The sequence below is a fragment of the Macaca fascicularis genome, chromosome 16 (genome assembly GCF_037993035.2).
Source record: "Macaca fascicularis isolate 582-1 chromosome 16, T2T-MFA8v1.1".
NCBI lineage: Eukaryota > Metazoa > Chordata > Mammalia > Primates > Cercopithecidae > Macaca > Macaca fascicularis.
The window spans coordinates 16489018-16511539 of record NC_088390.1 but is presented as its reverse complement, the minus strand read 5'-3'; the positions used below and the strand labels follow the sequence as shown (position 1 = coordinate 16511539).

Here is a 22522-nt window from a genome sequence, read left to right as displayed (position 1 = left end):
GTAGTTAAAAAATGCTGAATTATATGTATTTGTAACATGCTATTCCCCCCCCCCGCCCCCCTTTTTTTTTTTGAGACAGGGTCTCACTCTGTCACCCAGGCTGGAACACAATAGCACCATCATAGCTCACTGCAGCCTCAACTTCCTGGACTCAAATAATGTCCCCAACTCAGCCTCCAAAAGCTCTTCCATTACAGGTGTGAACCACAGCACCCAGTTGCTATTTTTTTTTTTTTTTTTGAGATGGAGTCTCGCTCTGTCGCCCAGGTTAGAGTGCAGTGGAGCGATCTCGGCTCACTGCCAGCTCCACCTCCTGGGTTCACGCCATTCTCCTGCCTCAGCCTCCCGAGTAGCTGGGACTACAGGCACCTGCCACCACGCCCGGCTAATTTTTTGTATTTTTAGTAGAGATGGGGTTTCACCGTGTTAGCCAGGATGGTCTCGATCTCTTGACCTTGTGATCCATCCGCCTCGGCCTCCCAAAGTGCTGGGATTACAGGCGTGAGCCACCGTGCCCGGCCCCAGTTGCTATTTTCAAAAGCAAAATAATCTAGACCAAAGTGTTAACTAGCAGAAATCTTCCCTTGCTAAGATTAATCAATCAATATTTTGGCAACAAAAATTTTAACTTAAGACCCTCATATGTTCGTATTAGAATTTGTATTCTAAGTCTACAGACATAAGTAAACAACACTTCAAACATATGTTCGGTATGTTCTATGTGCCAAGCACTCGCTAGACACTAAGAAAATAATGAATAAGATAAGCCTTCCCACCATAGGAAGATGAGGAGTCTTGAAAGTTTTCCTAGAGAAAATGATACTTGAACTGGGGCTTGAGGTAAGAGTGTGCTCGGCAGAAAAGACAAAACACGGGGCCACGTGACAGCAGGGGCAACATAGTGGGGTAAATATATTACTAACAAGAGAACATCCAAAACCTCCTCTGGTGGAATATTACTAAGAAAAGAGTATGGGGAAAGGGCCAGACGGGTAAGCATGTAAACATCAATAAAAGCTTGGGCTATTCTGTATAAAGTGGGAAATCATCAAAAGGTTCTATTTGGAGAATCGTTAAATGGGAGAAAATATGAAAGATGGGTTAGCAAGAAAAGACTGAGGCCGGGCGCGGTGGCTCAAGCCTGTAATCCCAGCACTTTGGGAGGCCGAGATGGGCGGATCATGAGGTCAGGAGATCGAGACCATCCTGGCTAACACGGTGAAACCCCGTCTCTACTAAAAAATACGAAAAACTAGCCAGGCGAGGTGGCGGGCGCCTGTAGTCCCAGCTACTCGGGAGGCTGAGGCAGGAGAATAGCGTGAACCCGGGAGGCGGAGCTTGCAGTGAGCCCAGATCTCGCTACTGCACTCCAGCCTGGGCGACAAAGTGAGACTCCGTCTCAAAAAAAAAAAAAAAAAAGACTGAAGAGTGAGACTCAATAACTGTGTGGGAGATGAAGGCTCAAATTAAGCTAATGATAAAGGTAGAGGAAAGCAGCGCAAGACCAGACCAACATATAGGAGGTGGGACTAACACTCTTCATTGATTACCTCAACATACATGAAGAGGCAAAGAGAGAGAACTGGATAATTCCTAGGATGCTGGCCTAGATGACCAGAGGTGCTGGCACAGAATATACTTCCTACCATCACCCTTTTCTTTCTTCTGATGTCACATTCTCTTGCAAATCAACCCATCAAAATATAAACAAGGCAGGTTGCGGTGGCTCATGCCTGTAATACCAACACTTTGGGAGGCTGAGGCAGGTGGATCACTTGAGGTCAGGAGTTCAAGACCAGCCTAAAAATATGGCGAAACCCGGTCTCTACTAAAAATGCAAAAATTAGCCAGGCAAGGTGGCAGGTGCCTATAATCCCAGCTACTTGGGAGGCTGAGGCGGGAGAATCACTTGAAACCGGGAGGCAGAGGTTTCAGTGAGCCAAGATCGTGCCACTGCACTCCAGCCTGGGCAACAGAACAAGGCTCCGCCTCAAAAAAAAAAAAAAATTTTTTTACACACACACACACACACACACACACACACACACACACGATATTCTGCAAATTTCTCTAGTAGAGCCCAATAATCACCTTTCTATATGTATTATTCTTCTGAAATTAGTATATTTACAAATATTTTTGGAACTTACAACTGATAGGGTAATATCAAATAGAACTGTTAAAAATAGTCTGTTTAGAGACTAAACAAACTTAGACTGAAATTTAACTATGATGCAAGTCGACTTTTCTCAGGAAGTCAACTTTAAAATTAACACTTTGGGGCAGTTTTTTTCCTCCCACTAACTTTCTAAATAAAAGAAACGGTCCCTCGATCTCTTAAGCTACACTTGGCTTAATTCCAACTAGTGTAGACCGATGTCACACAATGAATAAGAGGGAGGTGTACTTCTGTAATCACCCCTTTCTTCCTTGCCTATGGCGCTGAAACAGATATGCTCATTCATTAAAAAATGCTAAAGAGACAGGGAGGGCCTTTCAAAGGGAGCATATTGGGGCAGAAAAAGCCTTGGAGAGTACATATGAGAAAGACTGGGTTCTAGGCCCACTGTGCTCTCCTCCTTCCCTCCGGGAGCTCCCTGTTACAATTGTGAAACTGCACAGGTACATGTATAAAACATACATAAAAAAGAGATGAGACCAGGCATGGGGGCTCACATGTGTAATCTCAGTACTTTGGGAGACTGAGGCAGGAGGATCATTTGAAGCCAGGAGTTCAAGACCTAGTGAGACCCTGTCTGTTAAGGAATAAAAGAGGCCGGGTGCAGTGGCTGACGTCTGTAATCCCAACACTTTGGGAGGCCGAGATGGGTAGATGACTTGAGCCCAGGAGTTCAAGACCAGCCTGGCCAACATGGCGAAACCCCGTCTCTACTAAAAATACAAAAATTAGCTGAGTGTGGTGGTTCACACCTGTAATCCCAATTACTTGGGAGGCTGACACAGGAGAATTGCTTGAACCTGGGAGGCAGAGGTTGCAGTGAGCCGAGATTGCGCCACAGCACTCCAGCCTTGGGGACAAAGCAAAATTCTGTCTCAAAAAAAAAAAAAGAAGAAGAAGAAAAGAAAAGAAGGAAAGGAAAGGAGAGGGAGGAGAAGAGGGAGAGGGAGAATAGGAGAGGGTGGAGAAGAAAAATAAAAGAAAAAAAGGAAAAGAAAGATGACTTCTATAGTTGCTGTGGGTTAGAAAAAATCTTCACTGTAGGAAGGCAAGTCTAATACTAAAACAGATTTCAGATTTGGTTTTCTTCATAGAATAAACAACAAACCAAATATGGACATGTTAAAACAGAAAGAAGAGGTGTAAAAGTAGTTTTCAAGTTTTGCTAATGTGCACCAAGAAACACTATACTAATAAAAACATCTGTATATAAAAATTAAACACAAATTAAATTCTCTATCAGATCAGATCTTGTTCAATAGTATTCAGTCCTCAAATCTCAGTGAGGCAACCACAGAATTGACTAATATTGTAAGAAAAGGCTCATTAATAAATTAGATCCATTAATAATTATTACCAAATCCAATGTATTTGAAAAATAATTCATACTAAAAAAAAAAAAAAGTTATAAAACTTAAAAAAAAAAAAAAAACAACTATCAAATCTCCATTGGTATCCCCACTAATGCCTATTTACTTTATCCCTGAGGTCACAGTCACAAACTGGCTATGAAGCCCATGAGCCCACAAAAGTGTTTTGCAGCTATGCAGAGGACTTTTTTTTTTTTTAAACAAATCAGAGATTTCACATAAAACCCCTATTTTGGGCTTTTCTTAAACAAGGGAGCAACTGTATATCCTGGGCCACAGCCCCCATCTTAGGCATGGTCACCTCCTTCCCTTTCTTTACTGGATTTATCTTCATGTAGACTGTTGTGGCCATACAATAAATTGGACAAATGTTGAACCCAGCCAAGAAAATAATGTTAATTGCCCGTATTTTTACCTGCCCATAACACTTACCATTACCATAAGTATATTTCTGATGACTCTCAGTAATCTACTTGATACATGTATATCTAAATCCAAGATCATTCCTATAAATGTTTATTTCTTTAGCTTTTAAGTTCAGGAGTACATGTGCATAAATATTTATTAATTCACAATTGCTTCACTTAAGGTCAATTTCCTTTAGGCTGTGGACTACTATAAAGTTACAGACTGTATGTGTAAGATACACTGACAGATGAATCCACTCACTACAAATCAAATAAATCAAAACAACAATCCCAAATTTTACCTGATGATCACACCTTTAGCTAAAAAGCCTATTCTATCCCACAGTATAGAGCATATTATCATCTTTTGCACTGAGGACTTCTGGAAGCCCACTGTTAAACACTTTCTTCATGTTGAGGTAAAATCAGTTTCCCTCTAACAGCTAGTTCCTGGGCTATATTCTGGCCAAAACTAATTTTGATATTACAAAAATGATTCATAGAATTCATGGCTGGCTTTTCTGAATCCATGAACATTTTTAATTAAGAGTATGAAAGTAAACCTAAAAAAGCAAAGTCTACCTAAAGGTCAAAATCTACCTTGAACTGGTTTTTTTTTTTTTTTTTGAGACCTGAGTTTTGGTCTGTTGTCCAAACAGACCCAAACAGCTGGGATGAAGTGGCTCAATCTCAGCTCACTACAACCTCTACCTCCTGGGTGCAACCGATTCTCCCGCCGCAGCCTCTCGAGTAGCTGGGACTACAGGCATGCACCATCACACTTGGCTAATTTTTGTATTTTTAGTAGACACGGGGTTTCTCCATGTTGGCCAGGCTGGTCTCGAACTCCTGACCTCAAGTGAGCCACCATGCCCCGCCTTGAACTTTTTAACTGAAGTTCAAACCACAGCCCAACTACATTGGACTGTGAACTAATGCTGATAAGAAAGTTCATTTCCACATACAATGACCTATCTTTACTAAAATGTTATCAGTAGTCAGCATTAAACATCATTTATTATATGAAAAATTGCAGAATGGTTGTTTTGTATTATGTGCTACCAAACTTCCTTGCCAGTATTCATACAATAGTAGACTCAGCTGACAAAATTTTACTGATTAAATATTTATATAATGTATAATGTAAAATGAAATATTACATAATTTAAAGCACAACTGTAAACTTTCTTTCAATTGACAAGGAAAAAAACACCAAGCTTCAGTCAGCCAAAGTTATGAACATTGAAAATTATAAAAGAAATCAGGTTTTAATAAAATTAAAATTATACCAGCATACATTCAAAACTGAAAAGGGCAGAGTCAAGTGGGTTTAAAGGCCTGTGCTGCCAGAGATGGTATGAGCTTACCCGATTCTCATCATAAATAATTTGGACAATACTGCGGTGTTTCTGCTCCACAGGAGGAGGGGACACGGGCTTCTCAGGCTCAGGAGGTTTAGCTGCTTCTTCTTCAAGCTGTTGCTGAGAGATCCAGAAAGAAAGAATTAAGCATATGCTGCACACCACACCCAGCAGTGATTAACCGCTGGAGATAACACAGGCTACTAAGCTTTGCTTGTAGATTCTGTAGGGTAACCAATTAATCCACAAAGGTCTCATGGACCAAGAGCTCAAAGAGAATTAACCAGATTTATTTCATAATCAAACAACACAAATTTTCATAAGACACAGAGTTAAAAAAATAAATAAATAAGAGGAAGCATCCTTTAAGATTTTAATTCTGACAAACTTAAAGCAAAATAATAAGAGAAATTAAATTTAATGAAGGTACTCTACATACCTCTATCACAATGACCTTTGACAGCACTGAAAAAACACTCTTATATGTTATAGATACACAGTATACATTAATATTTGCTGGGCAGAATATGGTAGAAAGGAGTTCAAGGGTTAATCCTTAACTCAGCATGGCACCATGCCACCCTCAACACCCAACCTTCACATGTTACAGTGCTCCAGTCAAAGGGCAATCAACAAAACTACAAAAATATAGACTGTTGGTGTGCGCAAGTATAAAGAAAAAGCTAACTGTATTAGCGTGCCTGAGTTTGAGCCTCAGGGTCACCCTTTATAGGTGGTGTGATCCTAGGAAACTTTCTGGGTACTTAGGTCAATCTTTTTTTTTCTTTTTTTCTTTTTTTCTTTTTTTTTTTGAGATGGAGTCTTGCTCTGTCACCAAGTCTGGAGTGCAATGGTGCTCACTGCAACCTCCGCCTCCAGGGTTCAAGCCTGGTCCTGCCTCAGTCTCCTGAGTAGCTGGGATTACAGGCGCCCACCACCATGCCCGGCTAGTTTTTGTATTTTTTTTTTAGTAGAGACGGGGTTTCACCATGTTGGTGAGCCTGGTCTCGAACTCCTGACCTCAGGTGATCCACCCACCTTGGCCTCCCAAAGTGCTGGGATTACCCGTGTGAGCCACCATGCCTGGCTCCCTTAAGTCAATATTAAGCAAACACCTAAACTACTCATAAATAAAGTAGGGATAATAATACTACCTATCATAGTTTTTTGAAAAGACTAAATGACTTAACATATATATAAAGCATATTACAACTATAAATTTTAAATATTATCCAGTATTACCAGTGAAGCAAGCAGGGACTTGTCTGCTTTGTCTACTGCTTTTTTTCAACACCTAAACCAGTGCCTGATACCTAGTTAATGCTTTAAAAATATCCACATGAATAAATTTAGCATAAGTTCACTGTCTAACATGATAAAAGAAAAATTAGGTAAAGACAAATAAAGGTTAAGTCTAGTATAGCCTATAGGAAAAAATGATCTACACTACTAAATAAGACTGACAGGCTGGGTGCAATGGCTCACATCTGTAATCCCAGCACTTTGGGAGAACAAGAAGGTGGATCACTTGAGCCCAGGAGTTCAAGACCAGCCTGGCCAACATGGTGAAATTCCATCTCTACTAAAGATACAAAAAATTAGCTCAGCGTGGTGGCGCACACCTGTAACCCCACCTACTCAGGAGGCCGAGGCAGAAGAATCGCTTGAACCCAGGAGGTGGAGGTTGCAGTAAGCCAAGATCACACCATTGTACTCCAGCCTAGGTGACAAGGGGAGACTCCGTCTCAAAAAAATAAAATAAATAAGGGTGATAGTCAAAGCTCCCAGTACTCTAAATCAGACCATGTCCAAATGAAAGCATAAAAATACACCAAGAGGGAGTTTCTGAATCTATTCTGGCTCAGAAGGCTGCCTGATTTGAAAAAAAAATTTTTTAAATAATAATAAATAACCACCAAGAGAGTGTAAACTGTATGGAACATTTCCACTTTTTGGAATTATAAGTACTCTTGCAGTCTGTTATCTGTATAAGCAAAAGAAAGATTTGGAAATTCTGAGATCATTTTTATGGTAAAGGGTTCTTCAATGATTCCCTTTCTTTCCTGCGTAGAGGGTCTTATTTTATTTATTTATTTATTATTTTTTTGTTGTTGTTATTTTTTTGAGACGAAGTCTTGCTGTGTCGCCCAGGTGGGAGTGTAGTGGCACCATCTCGGCTCACTGCAAGCTGCGCCTCCCAGGTTCATGCCATTCTCCTGCCTCAGTCCTTCTTTTAGAATCCTTGTAGGCCGGGCGCGGTGGCTCACGCCTGTAATCCCAGCACTTTGGGAGGCCGAGGTGGGCAGATCGAGGTCAGGAGATCGAGACCATCCTGGCTAACACGGTGAAATCCCGTCTCTATTAAAAATACAAAAAAATTAGCCCGGTGCGGTGGCAAGCGCCTGTAGTCCCAGCTACTCCGGAGGGAGAGGCAGGAGAATGCGTGAACCCGGGAGGCGGAGCTTGCAGTAAGCCAAGATCAAGCCACTGCACTCCAGCCTGGTCAACAGAGCGAGACTCCGTCTCAAAAAAAAAAAGAAAAAAAAAAAAAAGAATCTTTGTTAAGGAATAAACACATCACACTTTGTTCTTAGTACTCAAATAGCCCTGGGACAAAACCATTACACTTCAAAGGCTAAAAGCAAATACACACACACACACACACATACACACACACTCCCTCCTCACCTATTTGTTTTTGTTTTTTTGTTTGTTTTGTTTTGATTTTTTGAGACGGAGTCTCACTCTTTTTGCCGAGGCTGGAGCACAGTGGCACAATCTCGGCTCTCTGCAACCTCCACCTCCGGGGTTCAAGTGATTCTCCTGCCTCAGCCTCCCAAGTAGAGTAGCTGGGATTACAGGCGCCCGCCACCACGCCCAGCTAATTTTTTCTATTTTTAGTAGAGGTGGGGTTTCACCATGTTGGCCAGGCTGGTCTCAAACTCCTGACCTCAGGTGATCCGGCCTGCTTCAGCCTCCCAAAGTGCTGGGATTATAGGTCAAGCCAACAAGCCTGGCCCTGGTTGTTCTTTTACATTAACTTTACAATGTATTTGCCATGTTTTAAAAATAAATTTAATTGGAATTTTATTGAAACTGTATGAGACATGATTTAATGCAAGATGAACACACAGTATTATTACTGTTTCCATTCAGCTATGGCATATTTCTTTGTTTTCTCTAGTTGTCTTTTATATCTCTCAATAAAATTTGTGGCTCTGGTACATTTCATAATAATCATATACCGTATTTCATTATTTCTAATTATTATAATGGATTGCATGTACATTTACTACGTACCAGATATTATGCAATATATTCATTATCTCAATTCATAAAACAATCATGTGATTTAGTTGGTGTTATTACTAGATTATTACCATTGTGCAAGTAAAGAAAATAAGGACAAAGAAAGAAAAGAGACTCAGCAAAATCAAACCAATAAAGACTTAATTAGAATTGTTGGGCATATAATAAAAATTTAATACAACTCAATGAAAGCAAAAAAACGTTTTAAAGGGCCAGTCGCGATGGCTCAAGCCTGTAATCCCAGCACTTTGGGAGGCCGAGACGGGCGGATCACGAGGTCAGGAGATCAAGACCATCCTGGCTAACAAGGTAAAACCCTGTCTCTACTAAAAAATACAAAAAACTAGCTGGGCGAGGTGGCGGGCGCCTGTAGTCCCAGCTACTCGGGAGGCTGAGGCAGGAGAATGGCGTAAACCCGGGAGGCAAAGCTTGCAGAGAGCTGAGATCCGGCCACTGCACTCCAGCCTGGGTGACAGAGCGAGACTCTGTCTCAAAAAAAAAAAAAAAAAAAAAGTTTTAAAAAATGACCAGGCAGATTTGAGAAGGACAACAAACAGGAATTCCAGAAATAAAAACATAATTGTTGAAACTGAAGACAGATTTGACAGCAGATTACATATAATTGAAAAGGAAAATGTAAACTGGAAGACAGGCTGAAGAAATTGCTCAGAATGAAGCCTAAAGAAGTAAAAAATAAGAAAGAGAAACAAGAGATAGGGAAGACAAGAGTGATAAGATGTTACAACTAACAGGAATTTTTTAAGTAGAACAAGAAACGGTTAGAAAGGTTTTGTAAAAAAGATAATGGCTTGGAATTTTCCCAAAGTGATGAAAAACTCCACCCTTTATATTCAGGAAGCTCAAGTTGGATAGATTTAAAAGGAAAAGAAAACACCTAAATATATCATCATAAAAATAACGGAACCCCAAAGAAAAGAATATATTGAAAACAACCAGAGAGAAAATTCACATTATCCATTAAAGAATACGGATTTAGACCAAGAGCTAATGTCTTAAAAGTGGAAGCAAGAAGACTATGTACTAAGACAAGATAATTACATACCAAATTAATATATCTTTTAATAAACAGGCCAAATATAAGACAATATTTAAGTCATAAAAACCAAACAAATACTGAATTTGCCAACTAAAAGACCTTCACTAAAGGAAGTTCTAAGAGATGTTCTTCAGTAGAAGGGTGTTCCCCTAGATGGAAGACTTGAGTTGCGAGAAGAAATGGTGAGCATTTAAGAAGACAAATATATAGGTAAATATAAATGAACACTGACTATACAACATGTAGTTTTCAGTGGATTAAGAACAAGATGAGAAGCAAAACTATAAAACTTCTAAAAATAATACAGTAAAACTACCTTAATAACCCCAGGGGGTTTTCATATAAAACCTAAACAAATTCTGTTCACCAAAAAAAAAAAAAAACACTATCAGGATCAAAGACCCAAATATAAGAGGTAAAACTATAAAATTTATAGAAGAAAACATAGGTATAAATCTGTGACCATGAATTAAGCAATGGGTCTTAGATACAACACCAAATGCAAGAGCGACAAAAGGAAAAAACAAACTGGACTTCATCAAAATTCAAAACTTTTGTACATCACAGGATACTATCAAGAAAGGGAAAAGAACCCACAGAATGAGAGAAAATATCTATTAAGTCATACATCTGACGAGGAACTCATGTCCAGAATATATAAAGAATTCTTAGAATAACAAAAAGACAACCCAATTAAATAATGAGCAAACAATCTAAATGAACATTTCTCTAAAAAGATATACATATGGCCAATCAGCACATGAAATGATGCTCAAAATCATTAGTCATTAAGGACATGAAAATGAAAACTACAACTAGATACCACTTCACATCTATAAGGATGGCTATTTTTTTTAAAAAAGGAAAATAACAGATGTTGGCAAGGAGGTAGGAAAAAATGGAACCTCCATACACTGCTGGTAAGAATATAAAATGGTACAGAGACTTTGGAAAACAGTTTTGAAGTTTTTCAAAAATTTAAACATAGATTTACCATATGCCCACTCCTGGATATATAAAGAAAATTGTAAAAATACGTCCACACAAAAACGAGTACATGAATCTCATCACAGTACATTATTAATCATAGTCAAAAAATGAACACAACTCAAATATCCATCAACTAATGAATGGATAAACAAAACATAGTATACTCATGCAATGGGATTCAGGCATAAAAAGTAATGAAGTGCTGAGACGAGATACAACATGGATGAATCAGGACAACATGCTAAATAAATGATGCCAAACAAAGAGGTCACATTATGATTCTGTTTTTTCTGATATTTGGCATATGCTAATCCACAGAGAATAGGCTAGTGGCTGTCAGGGGCTGGGGAAAGGGGGAAATGGGGAATAACCGCTAGTAAGTATGGAGTTCCTTTTTGAAATGATAAAAATGTTCTAGAATTAGAGAGTGGTGATAGCTGTACAACTTTACAAATACATTAAAAGCATTTAAAGCGCCTATAGTCCCAGCTACTCAGGAAGCTGATGCAGGAGAATTGCTTGAACCTGGGAAGCGGAGGTTGCAGTGAGCCAAGATCGCACCACTGCACTCCAGCCTGGGTGACAGAGTGAGACTCCAAATCAGAAGAAAAAAAAAATGCACTTAGTGTACACTTAGAGTGAATACTGGCTAAAAGTGAAGTGACAGGCCACAAACTAGGCAAATCTTCTATATACATATCTGACAAGGGACTTGAGGAAATCCTAAAAATTTCAAAGACAAAATAGGAGAATATAGACAAAAGACTTGAACAATGCACATAAGGAACCCAAATAACCCATAAACAAATGAAAATAAGCTCAACCTCCTTCAAAACCACAGAGAAGACTATCTCATATCTGAAAAAACGATATCAAGTAAAGGCAAGAATGTGCACAAACCAGTACTCACATAAGCTGCCAGTGGGAATGTAAAATGGTGTTACTTCTTAGCAAATTTGGTATCATCTATTAAATAGTTCACTGTGCATAATCTTGGGCCAAGCACTGCCATTCCTGGGCACATGCCCTGGAAAAACCTCTACATGTGAACCAAAAACCAGCACCATTGTATGGAATAGGAAAAAATAAAATAAAAAATAGAATGGACAAACAAATTTCACCCTCTACAATCACATAATCAGACAGTGCAGCAAGGGAAATGAATGAATGTAAGAAAACCACAATAGTAACAAAAAACAGCAAGTCAGAATATATAAGGCATGATTCCTTTTATGTAAAGTTTCAAAATATGGAAAACTCAAAAATATCTTCTGTAGGGAGACAAACATACATTCTTAGAATATATTAAGCAAAGACATTTACTTGTTTCTTTTTCAGTTTAAGGATCTGCTGTTCTACTTTTGCAATTTCTCGATCTACACGATCCATACTCTGTATTAACTCTTCCTTTGAAAGTTTCGAAGGTGAAGCATTTTGATCATCTCCACATGGTTGCCCCGAAATTGGAGAGGATGGAGCTTCATGTTTGCCTCCGAATGCTGGATCCTTTAGAGAATAAAACGAAGAAAAACAATTTATTTCTAACTAATAGAGTCCAGATTGCCTTAAATGAAAAAGTCAGTTTTAAACCACAGCAGAGCCATGTGTACTATGTCTCTAATGAAACTTTTAGTAGTAACTTTCATATTCACATACATGCAAATTCACACCTCACTCATAGTTCAGATATACCATGTACTATTTTGAAGACCATAAAAGCTATACAAAGTGAGGTGAGTTAGTGTTGTTCAGCCTCTAGTGTAACAATACCGAAACTATAGAGAATTTATAGGTAAATAATGCAACCACGACAAAGGAAGATACCAACTTCTCAGCCATTTCCTTGCAATGGCTCTTCAAATGGTCTGAACAAGTGGTTGGGAAATATTATTATTCCAGGCAAAACCTGTGTACCTACCCAACTTAACAACTATAACATGGCCAAGAGTTCCTATCAAAAGTTTTCAGGCTTTCCAAACCAAAACTGAGGTACACAAGTCAGAGAAGTGACCTAGGAACTTCAGTTGCTACTATCTCTGGGCCTAATTTCATAAAGCCCACACTACAGCATACATAACATTTCCTTAGTCAAAAACATCCCACTGTACCTCCAAATCAGCAGAGCTGTACCAGAATGAAAGCCCCTTCACCCAAAATCCACTACACTCCAACACACATCCACACACACCCTATTAATTTCCAGTCTGCTCTAAAGATATAAGCAATACTATAAAACAGATAAATTTTAGAGAACTAGTTTTACTTAGACTATGAGAAACCTGCAATGAGAGTTCACAGGATTACAGAACCCTAAAATGTATTAAATAATGATTAAGGAACTGTGAAAAGTCAATAGTTGTGAGTCAAGAATGTATACAGGAGATAACGGGACAGCTGCTTCAAAACACCTTCGTACAGATATTTCAGCTAATTATACACTGATGAAAAGCCTCAAATTCTGTAATAGTATGCACTGAATCTAAGAGGCCTTCTGGGAAAATAAGATTATGGCTATACCCTAAAACCTGTACAATTCTGTAAGGAAAGCACCAATAAAAACAATAACAATTCTAATAGACTTAATAGAGTTAGAGCTCCAGTATCCTTTGCATCTGGCATACAGTCAATCTTTGGCAGCTTTAAGCCCTAGAGTTTATGATTCCTCTCTTAAGATGTAAATCCTTGAGGTCACTGGCTTCCAAAATAAACCAGTATGTTTCATCTAAATAAAATATCAGTGGCCGGGCAGAGTGGCTCATGCCTGTAATCCCAGCACTTTGGGATGCTGAGGCAGACAGGTCACGAAGTCAGGAGTTCGAGACCAACCTGACCAACATGGTGAAACCCCATATCTACTAAAAAATACAAAAATTAGCTGGGCGTGGTGGGGGGCACCTGTAGTCCCAGCTACTCGGGAGGCTGGGGCAGGAGAATGGCTTGAACCCGGGAGGCAGAGGTTGCAGTGAGCTGAGATTGCACTACTGCACTCAAGCATGGGTGACAGAGCGAGACTCCATCTCAAGAAAAGAAAAAAATCAGATTTGGCATATAACCATCTTTATCAACCTTTTTTTCTCCCCCTCCCTCCTTTATCAACGTTAAAAGAAAATTTTCTTCACACTGTCTTTTCAATGCTCAAATCTTCACTAGCACTGTGAAAAGCACAGCAGTTCTTAAATTCACTAAACCAGCTACTACTTGCACTAAATGAAAACTAAATGCAGAATGTTCAAATATTTCTAAGTCTTCATGTGTTGTGAAGCCTTTTTCTTTCATTATGAGATGGCATACTCCTGAGAACTTAGAAATGTTAATGCATAAAGAAAGATCTTTGGTGAACCACCAGGACATTCATGATACATTAATTAATATCATTCTCCCACTATATGCATATGAGCAAATTTGTGTTATAGAAACATATATAATAGCAAAAGAGATTATATTTTGATTCAGCAATCTTCAAAAATGCTCCTCAGGTGATTCTGATGCATGCCCAAAGAATTAATATTACAAATGAATATTTTCCACTGACTTCCTTTCTAAATATTAAATATTTAACAAGAAAACAAATCCTCAAGTGCCTACTTATATAACAGGAATAGGGTGGTGGATCAAAACAAACTATCTGCCTTCATGCAGCTTACAATCTTGGGTTGAAACAGCCAGATACCAATCCTGAAGAAAAAGAATTAGATTCTTACCTCATATCTTACATCAAATAAAAAGCCAAGTAATAGTAAACATTTATAAAAGGCTTATTAGCAAATCACAAAAGCCTCAAGTTTAAAGGAAGAAAAAAAAAAAGGATTCACATTATCCTGTTCAGGAAGGCCAAAAGCAAAAGATATAAAAGACATTAGTTTCAAAAAAGGAGAGATTGATGGATCAAAATAAAAACAATCTTCTGCTGGGCACAATGGCTCACACCTGTAACCCCAGCACTTTGGCAGGCCAAGGTGGGCAGACCACTTGAGGTCAGGAGTTCAAGACCAGCCTGGCCAACATGGTAAATCCCATCTCTATTAAAAATACAAACATCAGCCAGGTGTGGTGAGTGCCTATAATCCCAGCTACTTGGGAGGCTGAGGCAGGAGAAGGGCTTGAACCCAGGAGGCGGAGGTTGCAGTGAGCAGAGATGGCACCACTGCACTCCAACCTGGGTGACAGAGGAAGACTCCGTCTCAAAAAAAATAAAAAATAAATAAATAAATAAATAAATAACCCACACACAAAAAAACACAATCTTCTTCAGCTTATCAAAACAGCAATAACAAATTAAAAAGGCAAATGATTAAATAGGAAAACCTTCTGTAAAACATGCACTAACAACTCAATATAAAATGAACCAACAGATAAATGGGCAACATATATGAAAAAACAATTTACAAAACAGGAAAAATAACCAATAAACAAATTTAAAAATGTTAAATTTTACTAACAAATAATAAGTGTAAGTTAAAAAACAATCATTCATCAAATTAACAATCTTTTTGTTAAACAATAAACACGTGGTGTCAGCAAGGATACAAAAGAAGTGGATACCTTTTTTTTTTTATTTTTTGAGACGAAGTCTCACTCTTGTCCCCCAGGCTAGAGTGCAATGGCGCAATTTCAGCTCACTGCAACCTCCGCCTCCCAGGTTCAAGCGATTCTCTTGCCTCAACCTCCCGAGTAGCTGGGATTACAGGCGCCTGCCACTATGTCTGGCTAATTTTTGTATTTTTAGTAGAGACAGGGTTTCACTATGTTGGCCAGGCTGGTCTCGAACTCCTGACTTCTGGTGATCCACCTACCTCGGCCTCCCAAAGCACTGGGATTACAGGCGTGAGCCACCACGCCTGGCCAAGAAGTGGGTACCTTTCTACACTGCTGTCAGGAGTTAAGAACTGGCCCTACTCTTTTGCAGGACAATCGGGAAATATCCACTGAACCTTAAAAATCAACCTGGTCTGTAATTAATTATACTAAAAGAAATCTACCTTAAGGAAATAAGTAAGAATGTATACAAAAAAATCAACCTAAATAATGTATGGGCCAGCTTCAGTGGCTCACGCCTATAATCCCAGCACTTTGGGAGGCCAAGGTGGGCAGATCACCTGAGGTCAGGAGTTCGAGACCAGTCTGGCCAACATGGTGAAACCTCGTCTCCACTAAAAATACAAAAATTAACTGAACTTGATGGCATGAATCTGTAGTCCCAGCTACTCTGGAGGCTGAGGCAGGAGAACCGCTGGAATGTATAGGTTGCAGTGAGCCAAGATCGTGCCACTGCACTCCAGCCTGGGCAACAAAGTGAGACTCCGTCTCAAAAAAAAAAAACAATGCATGTCACAACACCGTACTTCTGAATAAATAGGTAACCTAAATGTATGACAATTTAATAAATAACTTTACTTAATCAATGAACTTTATTTATTCATATGTGGAATACTAAGCAGCCACTAACAATACAGTTGTAAACTTATTGGCACAAAAAGAAGCTAAGCACATATTTAAGCAAAAGTAAAGTTAAACAGAATGTACAAAGTGAGCACATTAAAATAGTCATACAGGCTGACTTTGGATACACCGCCTGTGGGTTAGCCCTGTTCCACAAGGAGTAGCAAAAAAAAAAAAAAAAAAAACACCCCACAAAATTAATATTAAAATAATACACATAGAAATAGGGAAGAATCAACACGAAAATGTTAATAACTTTTAAGTGGCAAAACTGTAGGTAATTTTTTCTTTCAAGCTTATTCAACTCTTCTATAAATGATATACCTAGGCTTAACATTTAAAAATATATATATAACAAATGTCAGTTCTTTTTAAATCCTTACTTCTGGAGGTGGGCAGTTGGGAGAGAATGGGGAGAGGAAGACGGAAGGAGAAGTATTAGTTAGTAGTAGTAGCCATGGTTTACACTTTAGGGGGAAAAAAGCAGGACTAGAGTCAGGGGTCCTGGGTTAATTCCAACTCAGGAGGTACTACCTAGGTCACTTAATTTTTCTGAACATCCAGTTTCTTAATTATAACATGGAAATGGGTCACACTACAACATGACACGTCCCATTTTAATGAATGAGTTTTTAAGACACTTTTCTGCTAAAAAACAAAATTCTATAGTTATAAATTACATTTGTGGTCATGTATTCAGCCATGGAAGATGACCTTTATTCACTATATTTTTAAATTTCTTTTTTTTTAATGCAGCAGAACATTTCTTATAAACCTCACAGACTACTGTATGATCAAGATATTTTACATGATAAGGTGGGTCACAAAACACCTAGACGCTTAGCTAATTTCTAGCTTATGGCAAAGAATTTTTCCCCATCCAACTTACTATTTTGAAAAATTTCAAATTTACTTAAGAGTTGAAGGAACAGTATAATGGACACTCATTTATCCTTTATCTAGATTCACCAGTAGTTAATATATTTGCTTTCTGTGTGTGTGTTCGGGGGTGTGTATGTGTGTGTGTGTGTATATAACTTCATTTTGCCTGAACTATTTGAAAATAAATTGTACGTAACATTTACTATCTTTTAAATTATTCTTCATCGCATGAAAACTCAAAGAAAATGCGTGGGTACTTATTTACCTGATACCAGGGAAGAAAGGGCAATTAGGCATAAAGGTTAATAAACATTATAGAAAAAAGATTTGATGACAGTAAAAACATTTTAAACTTCAGTATGCTTTAAAAAAAAGAAAAACTGAAACAAAAAGACATTGGGAAAATATTAGTATATGTTAATAAAAAGGTTAACACTTTACTGTTTAAGAGTTTTTTAAATTCATTTGTTCTTTCTATGACAAATATTTATTCTGTATCTACTAAGTGTCAGGCACTTCCTAATCTGCAGAATTAATAATAAGCAAAGCAGAGGGCTGAAAAAGGTCAACATAGGCCAGGCGCGGTGGCTCACGCCTGTAATCCCAGCACTTTGGGAGGCCAAGGTGGGTGGATCATGAAGTCAGGAGTTCAAGAGACCAGCCTAGCCAACATGGTGAAACCCTGTCTCTACTAAAAATACAAAAATTAGCTGGGCATGGTGGTGCATCCCTGTAATCCCAGCTACTCGGGAGGCTGAGGCAGGAGAATTGCTTAAACCAGGACCCAGGAGGCAGAGGTTGCAGTGAGCCGAGATTGCACCACTGCACTCCAGCCTGGGAGCCTGGGGTATAGAGCGAGACTCCATTTCAAAAACAAAAAACAAAAAGAAAGAAAAAGGTAAACACAGCAACAAAACAAGGACACAATACATGAGCAAACATTTCACAAAAGATGGGTAAATAAAAATAAGTGCATGGGGAAAGTTATTAATAGAACTCTCATTGTTTGAAATATCACAAAATATAGCCAAATATTAAAACTTGTTATTTTTGTGCAGCATGGCAACTATAGCTAACAATATGTATTATATACTTAAAAATTGCTAAGAGTGGATTTTAAATGTTCTTACCACAAAAAAAAAAACTATGTGAGGTGATATGTTAATTAGCTTGATGTGTTTCCCAATGTATACATATATCAAAATATCACACTGTATAAATATCACCATAAATATATACAAGTTTTATTCCACAATAAAACTGGGGGAGGGTCATTATCTCCAAGTTATAGGATTACAAGTAACTTTTTTCCTCTGTATTTTCCAAGTTTTCTATAAGTATGTATTACTTATATAAATTAGGAACAATTTTTTTTGTATAAAACTTATAAGCACAATTAAACCTAACCTAGATGTGTTTTCTCCCATATAGCAGTTAATAAACTGCTACTAAATTTAAGGGACTTATTTAAAATTTAATTAAGATTTAACAAAACTAGTAGTCTTGAGTACCTCTGACCACATTTTATAGCCAGCAAGCCAATACAAAAATGCTTGAGCATTATTTAATAGAAATTCTTCTTTACGGGAGCAGTCTTCTTGGATTGTTTTCACTTACCAAAAAGGCAAAAGTGCTCACTTTAGCAGTCTGGAGCACTCATCTGTGGTTTCTAGCTTTGTTTAACAAAATTTTTACTTTCCCATACCACTAACCTTTAGAGACCGGCGTCATTGGACTTTCTTTGAGATGCTATGCATGAATACAACTAAACAAACATTACAAACCTACAACTCCACAGGGTAAGAGAACAAATATTTACCTTCTTAGCATCTGCAGAAGACCTCAGCCCTTCTGGCAGTGGGTGCACTAAAGGCAAAACCGCAGCACTGACACGCTGAAAATGAGAATCAGAAACCTGTTCCAGCCGTGGTCGCTTCGATTCCAGTGAATCATGATCCACTGGGGATGGGCCTGGATGAAACGGTTCATAACCAGTTCTCCTTTCTTGAGGCCTAATACATACAAAGAAAATAAACACTTGAAAATTTGTAAGTGATGTACAACTCCCTGCTAATATCCCTGGATAGACTTTGAAATAATAAATGAAAAAGTCATGCTTGCATTCAAAGTGAACCCGTACCCCTTCTGTTCCCACCCCCGAAGAATATATACCTCACTATAGTACCATTCAACTTCAATTCTAATTTCTAAAAAAGGTTTGAATTAGTTGGGCGTGGTAGCGGGCCCCTGTAATCCCAGCTACTCAGGAGGCTGAGGCAGGAGAATTGCTTGAACCTGGGAGGTGGAGGTTGCAGTGAGCTGAGATGGCACCACTGCACTACAGCTTGGGCAACAGTATGAGACTCCGTCTTAAAAAAAAATGTTTGAGGAGAGGGTTAAAAACTAATCTGGAAGTGAAAGACAAAACAAAACATTTGCAGAAAATTTAGTTGCTGAAGAATATCTATAAACTAATATTTTTAAATGTTAAAATGCCATAATAATTAAATTTGGGATAATATAAACCAGAAGAGCCACCATTTTTCAACCAATAATAAAAACAAGCAAGAAATAAAACTCTCCCAGCTACCGCTACATAGAAAGAGAAATGACTTCAGTTATGAGGTACGATTCAGTCTTAAAGACAAGTATCTTGAGGAGAAATCCAACATTGCTTCTAAAACATCATCCTGGCCCCCAAAACATGTATTCTGTCTAGTTTCCCTAAATACACGACTTGAAGATCAGAATCTTTTATTTCTTTACAGGATGTATTGTTGAGTCCTGCTCGTGAGTGCTCATTAATTTGACTTTTCATTTTCTACCAGATGTTTACAGAGGTGATATTGTATCTCACAGACAACCTGTAAACTAATGCTTTGTAAAGCAATATTTCATTGAAAACAGAATCACTAGGTTTCATATTGAGGACAGACAATGAAATGAATGCTAAATTCCTTTTGTTTGTTCATTTGCTTTTGGAGGCCCAGGCTGGAGTGCCCCATCTTGGCTCACTGCAACCTCCACCTCCCAGATTCAAGTGATTATCCTGCCTCAGCCTCCCCAGTAGCTGTGATTACAGGCGAGAGCTAACATGCCGGGCTAATTTTTGTAGAGATGAGATCTCGCTACATTGCCCAGGCTGGTCTTAAACTCCTGAGCTCAAGCAATCCACCTGCCTCAGCCTCCCAGAGTGCTGAGATTACAGGCATGAGCCACCGCACCTGGCCTGAATGCTAAATTCTGTAAAAATTATTATACTTCAAAATTTTAAATCTCATTGAACACATAGAATCCCATTATCTTAAAATTCAGAGTGACATCACAAAAAATGATGGGGTGGAAAACTTCAGGAACAAGACAAAGATGACTGCATTCACCATTTATATTCAATATGATATTGGAAATTATTGTCAGAGCACTAGGAAAGAAAAAGAAATAAAAGGTATCCAAATTAAAAAGAAATAAGCATTTTTATTCAAGACAACATGATTCCATATGTAGCACCCTAAGAAATGGCAAAAAAAACTATTAGAGCTAACAAATAAATACATCGAAGTTGCAGGACACAAAATCAACACACAAAATTCGGTTGTATTCTATACACTAGCATTAAACAATCCAAACATGAAACTTTAAAAACAATACATTTATGCCAGGTGCGGTGGCTCATGCCTGTCATCCCAGCACTTTGGGAGGCCGGGGCGGGCGGATTATCTGATATGGAGAGTTCGAAACCAGCCTGACCACCATAGAGAAACCCATCACTACTAAAAAATACAAAATTAGCCGGACGTGGTGGCACACGCCTGCAATCCCAGCTATTCAGGAGGCTGAGGCGGGAGAATCACTTCAACCCAGGAGGCAGAGGTTGCAGTGAGCCGAGATCGTGCCATGCACTCCAGCCTGGGCAATAACAGCGGAACTCTGTCTCAAAAAACAAAAACAATACATTTATAAGAGCACCCAAAAGAACATAGCTAGGAATAAATTTGACCAAGGAGGCTTACAACTTTAAACGCTGAAAACCACAAAACATTGCTCGAAGAAATAAAAGACTTAATACATAGTAAGAAATCTCAAATTCGTATGCTGGAAGACAATGTCATTAAAATGACAATACTACACAAAGCAACCTGTGGATTCAATGCAATCTCTATCAAATGCCATTGGCTTGTTTTGCAGAAACAGAAAAAGTCATCACAAAATTCATATGGAATCTCAAGGGATTACAAACAGCCAAACAATCTTGGAAAAGAACAAAGTTGGAAAACTCACACTTCACCTTTTAAAGCTTACTACAAAGCTATTATAATCAAAAGATTCATCCTCCACTAAGGCCAGAGGTAATCTACCCAAGTAATGCCTTACCTGGACTTCCACCCTCAGTTGCCCCCTCAGTTAGAACATAACCGACAAAAGCATAATTTTCAAGTATGACATTTCATTTCCAGCAACTCTGCCTCTGAGATTTATCAAAGCTAGAAGTTGAGATATACCATACCCAGTACTGGAGAAGAAACTAAGGAAACCAAGGAACAGGACAATTAAGAAAACAGTGAGTATGGAATGCTCCTTTTCTATCTAGAAATCAGACTACTTCCCATTTCAGCCCGCCAATCCTTTTTAGAAGAACAAACCTACTCAGCCATAAATAAATATATAATGTATAAAATCTCAGAAATTTAAATAAACTACGAAAATCTTCGCTAAGTACAATTTAATATTAGGAGTTCTGGTACAACTAAGCATGAAATCTCCAATTTAAATTAATGTATTTGCCTTTTAAAATTAACACCAGTAGAATGGTACACTTCGAAAATGATCTGGTAGTTTCTCAAATAGTTAAATAAACATAGAGTTACCATATGACCCAGCAATTCCACTCCTAGGTATCTAACCAACAGAAAGGAAAATATATGCCCAAACAAAAACTTGTACATGAATGTTCACAGAATTATTCATAATTGTCAAAAAGTAAAAATGATCCAAACACCCATCAGCTGATGAAAATAGATAAATAAAATGTGGTATACCAAATCAAAACAAAACAAAACCTAACACCAAATTTTCATATAAAGAAATCTTTGTAGGGTCGGATGCCGTGGCTCATGCCTGTAATCCCAAGACTTTGAGAGGCCAAGATAGGTGGATCGCTTGAGGTCAAGAGTTCGAGACCAGCCTGGCCAATAAGGTGAAAGCCTGTCTCTACAAAAAATACAAAAATTAGCCGGGCGTGGTGGTGCGCACATGTAGTCCCAGCTACTCGGGAACCTGAGGCAGGAGAATCGCTTGAACCCGGGAGGCAGAGGTTGAAGTGAGTTAAGATCATGCCACTGCACAACACAACAGTCTGGGCGATGAAGCGAGACTCATGTCTTTAAAAAAAAAAAAACAAAAACAAAAACAAAACTCTGTAGGCTTGCAAACTTTGTAAAGTTCCCCATTTTACTGACTTTTGTCATCTAGTAACACCATCCTTAAACATCTTTAAAACAAATTAAAATTACAAAACACATTTAAATAAC

The 22522-nt window shown here is 38.4% G+C and overlaps 1 protein-coding gene across 48 annotated transcripts in view; it reads right to left on the bottom strand.

Annotated features, from left to right (window-relative positions):
• NCOR1 (nuclear receptor corepressor 1) overlaps positions 1-22522 on the bottom strand; it is a 191217-nt gene that overhangs the window by 123147 nt on the left and 45548 nt on the right. For all 48 annotated transcript variants that reach the window (XM_074018641.1, XM_074018645.1, XM_074018652.1 and 45 more), the window contains 3 exons: positions 18814-19006; positions 11997-12179; positions 5324-5437 (listed from right to left, as the gene is read on the bottom strand). In XM_074018641.1, the coding sequence (XP_073874742.1) occupies positions 5324-5437; positions 11997-12179; positions 18814-19006 (490 nt within the window). The remainder of the gene's footprint in view (positions 1-5323; positions 5438-11996; positions 12180-18813; positions 19007-22522) is intronic.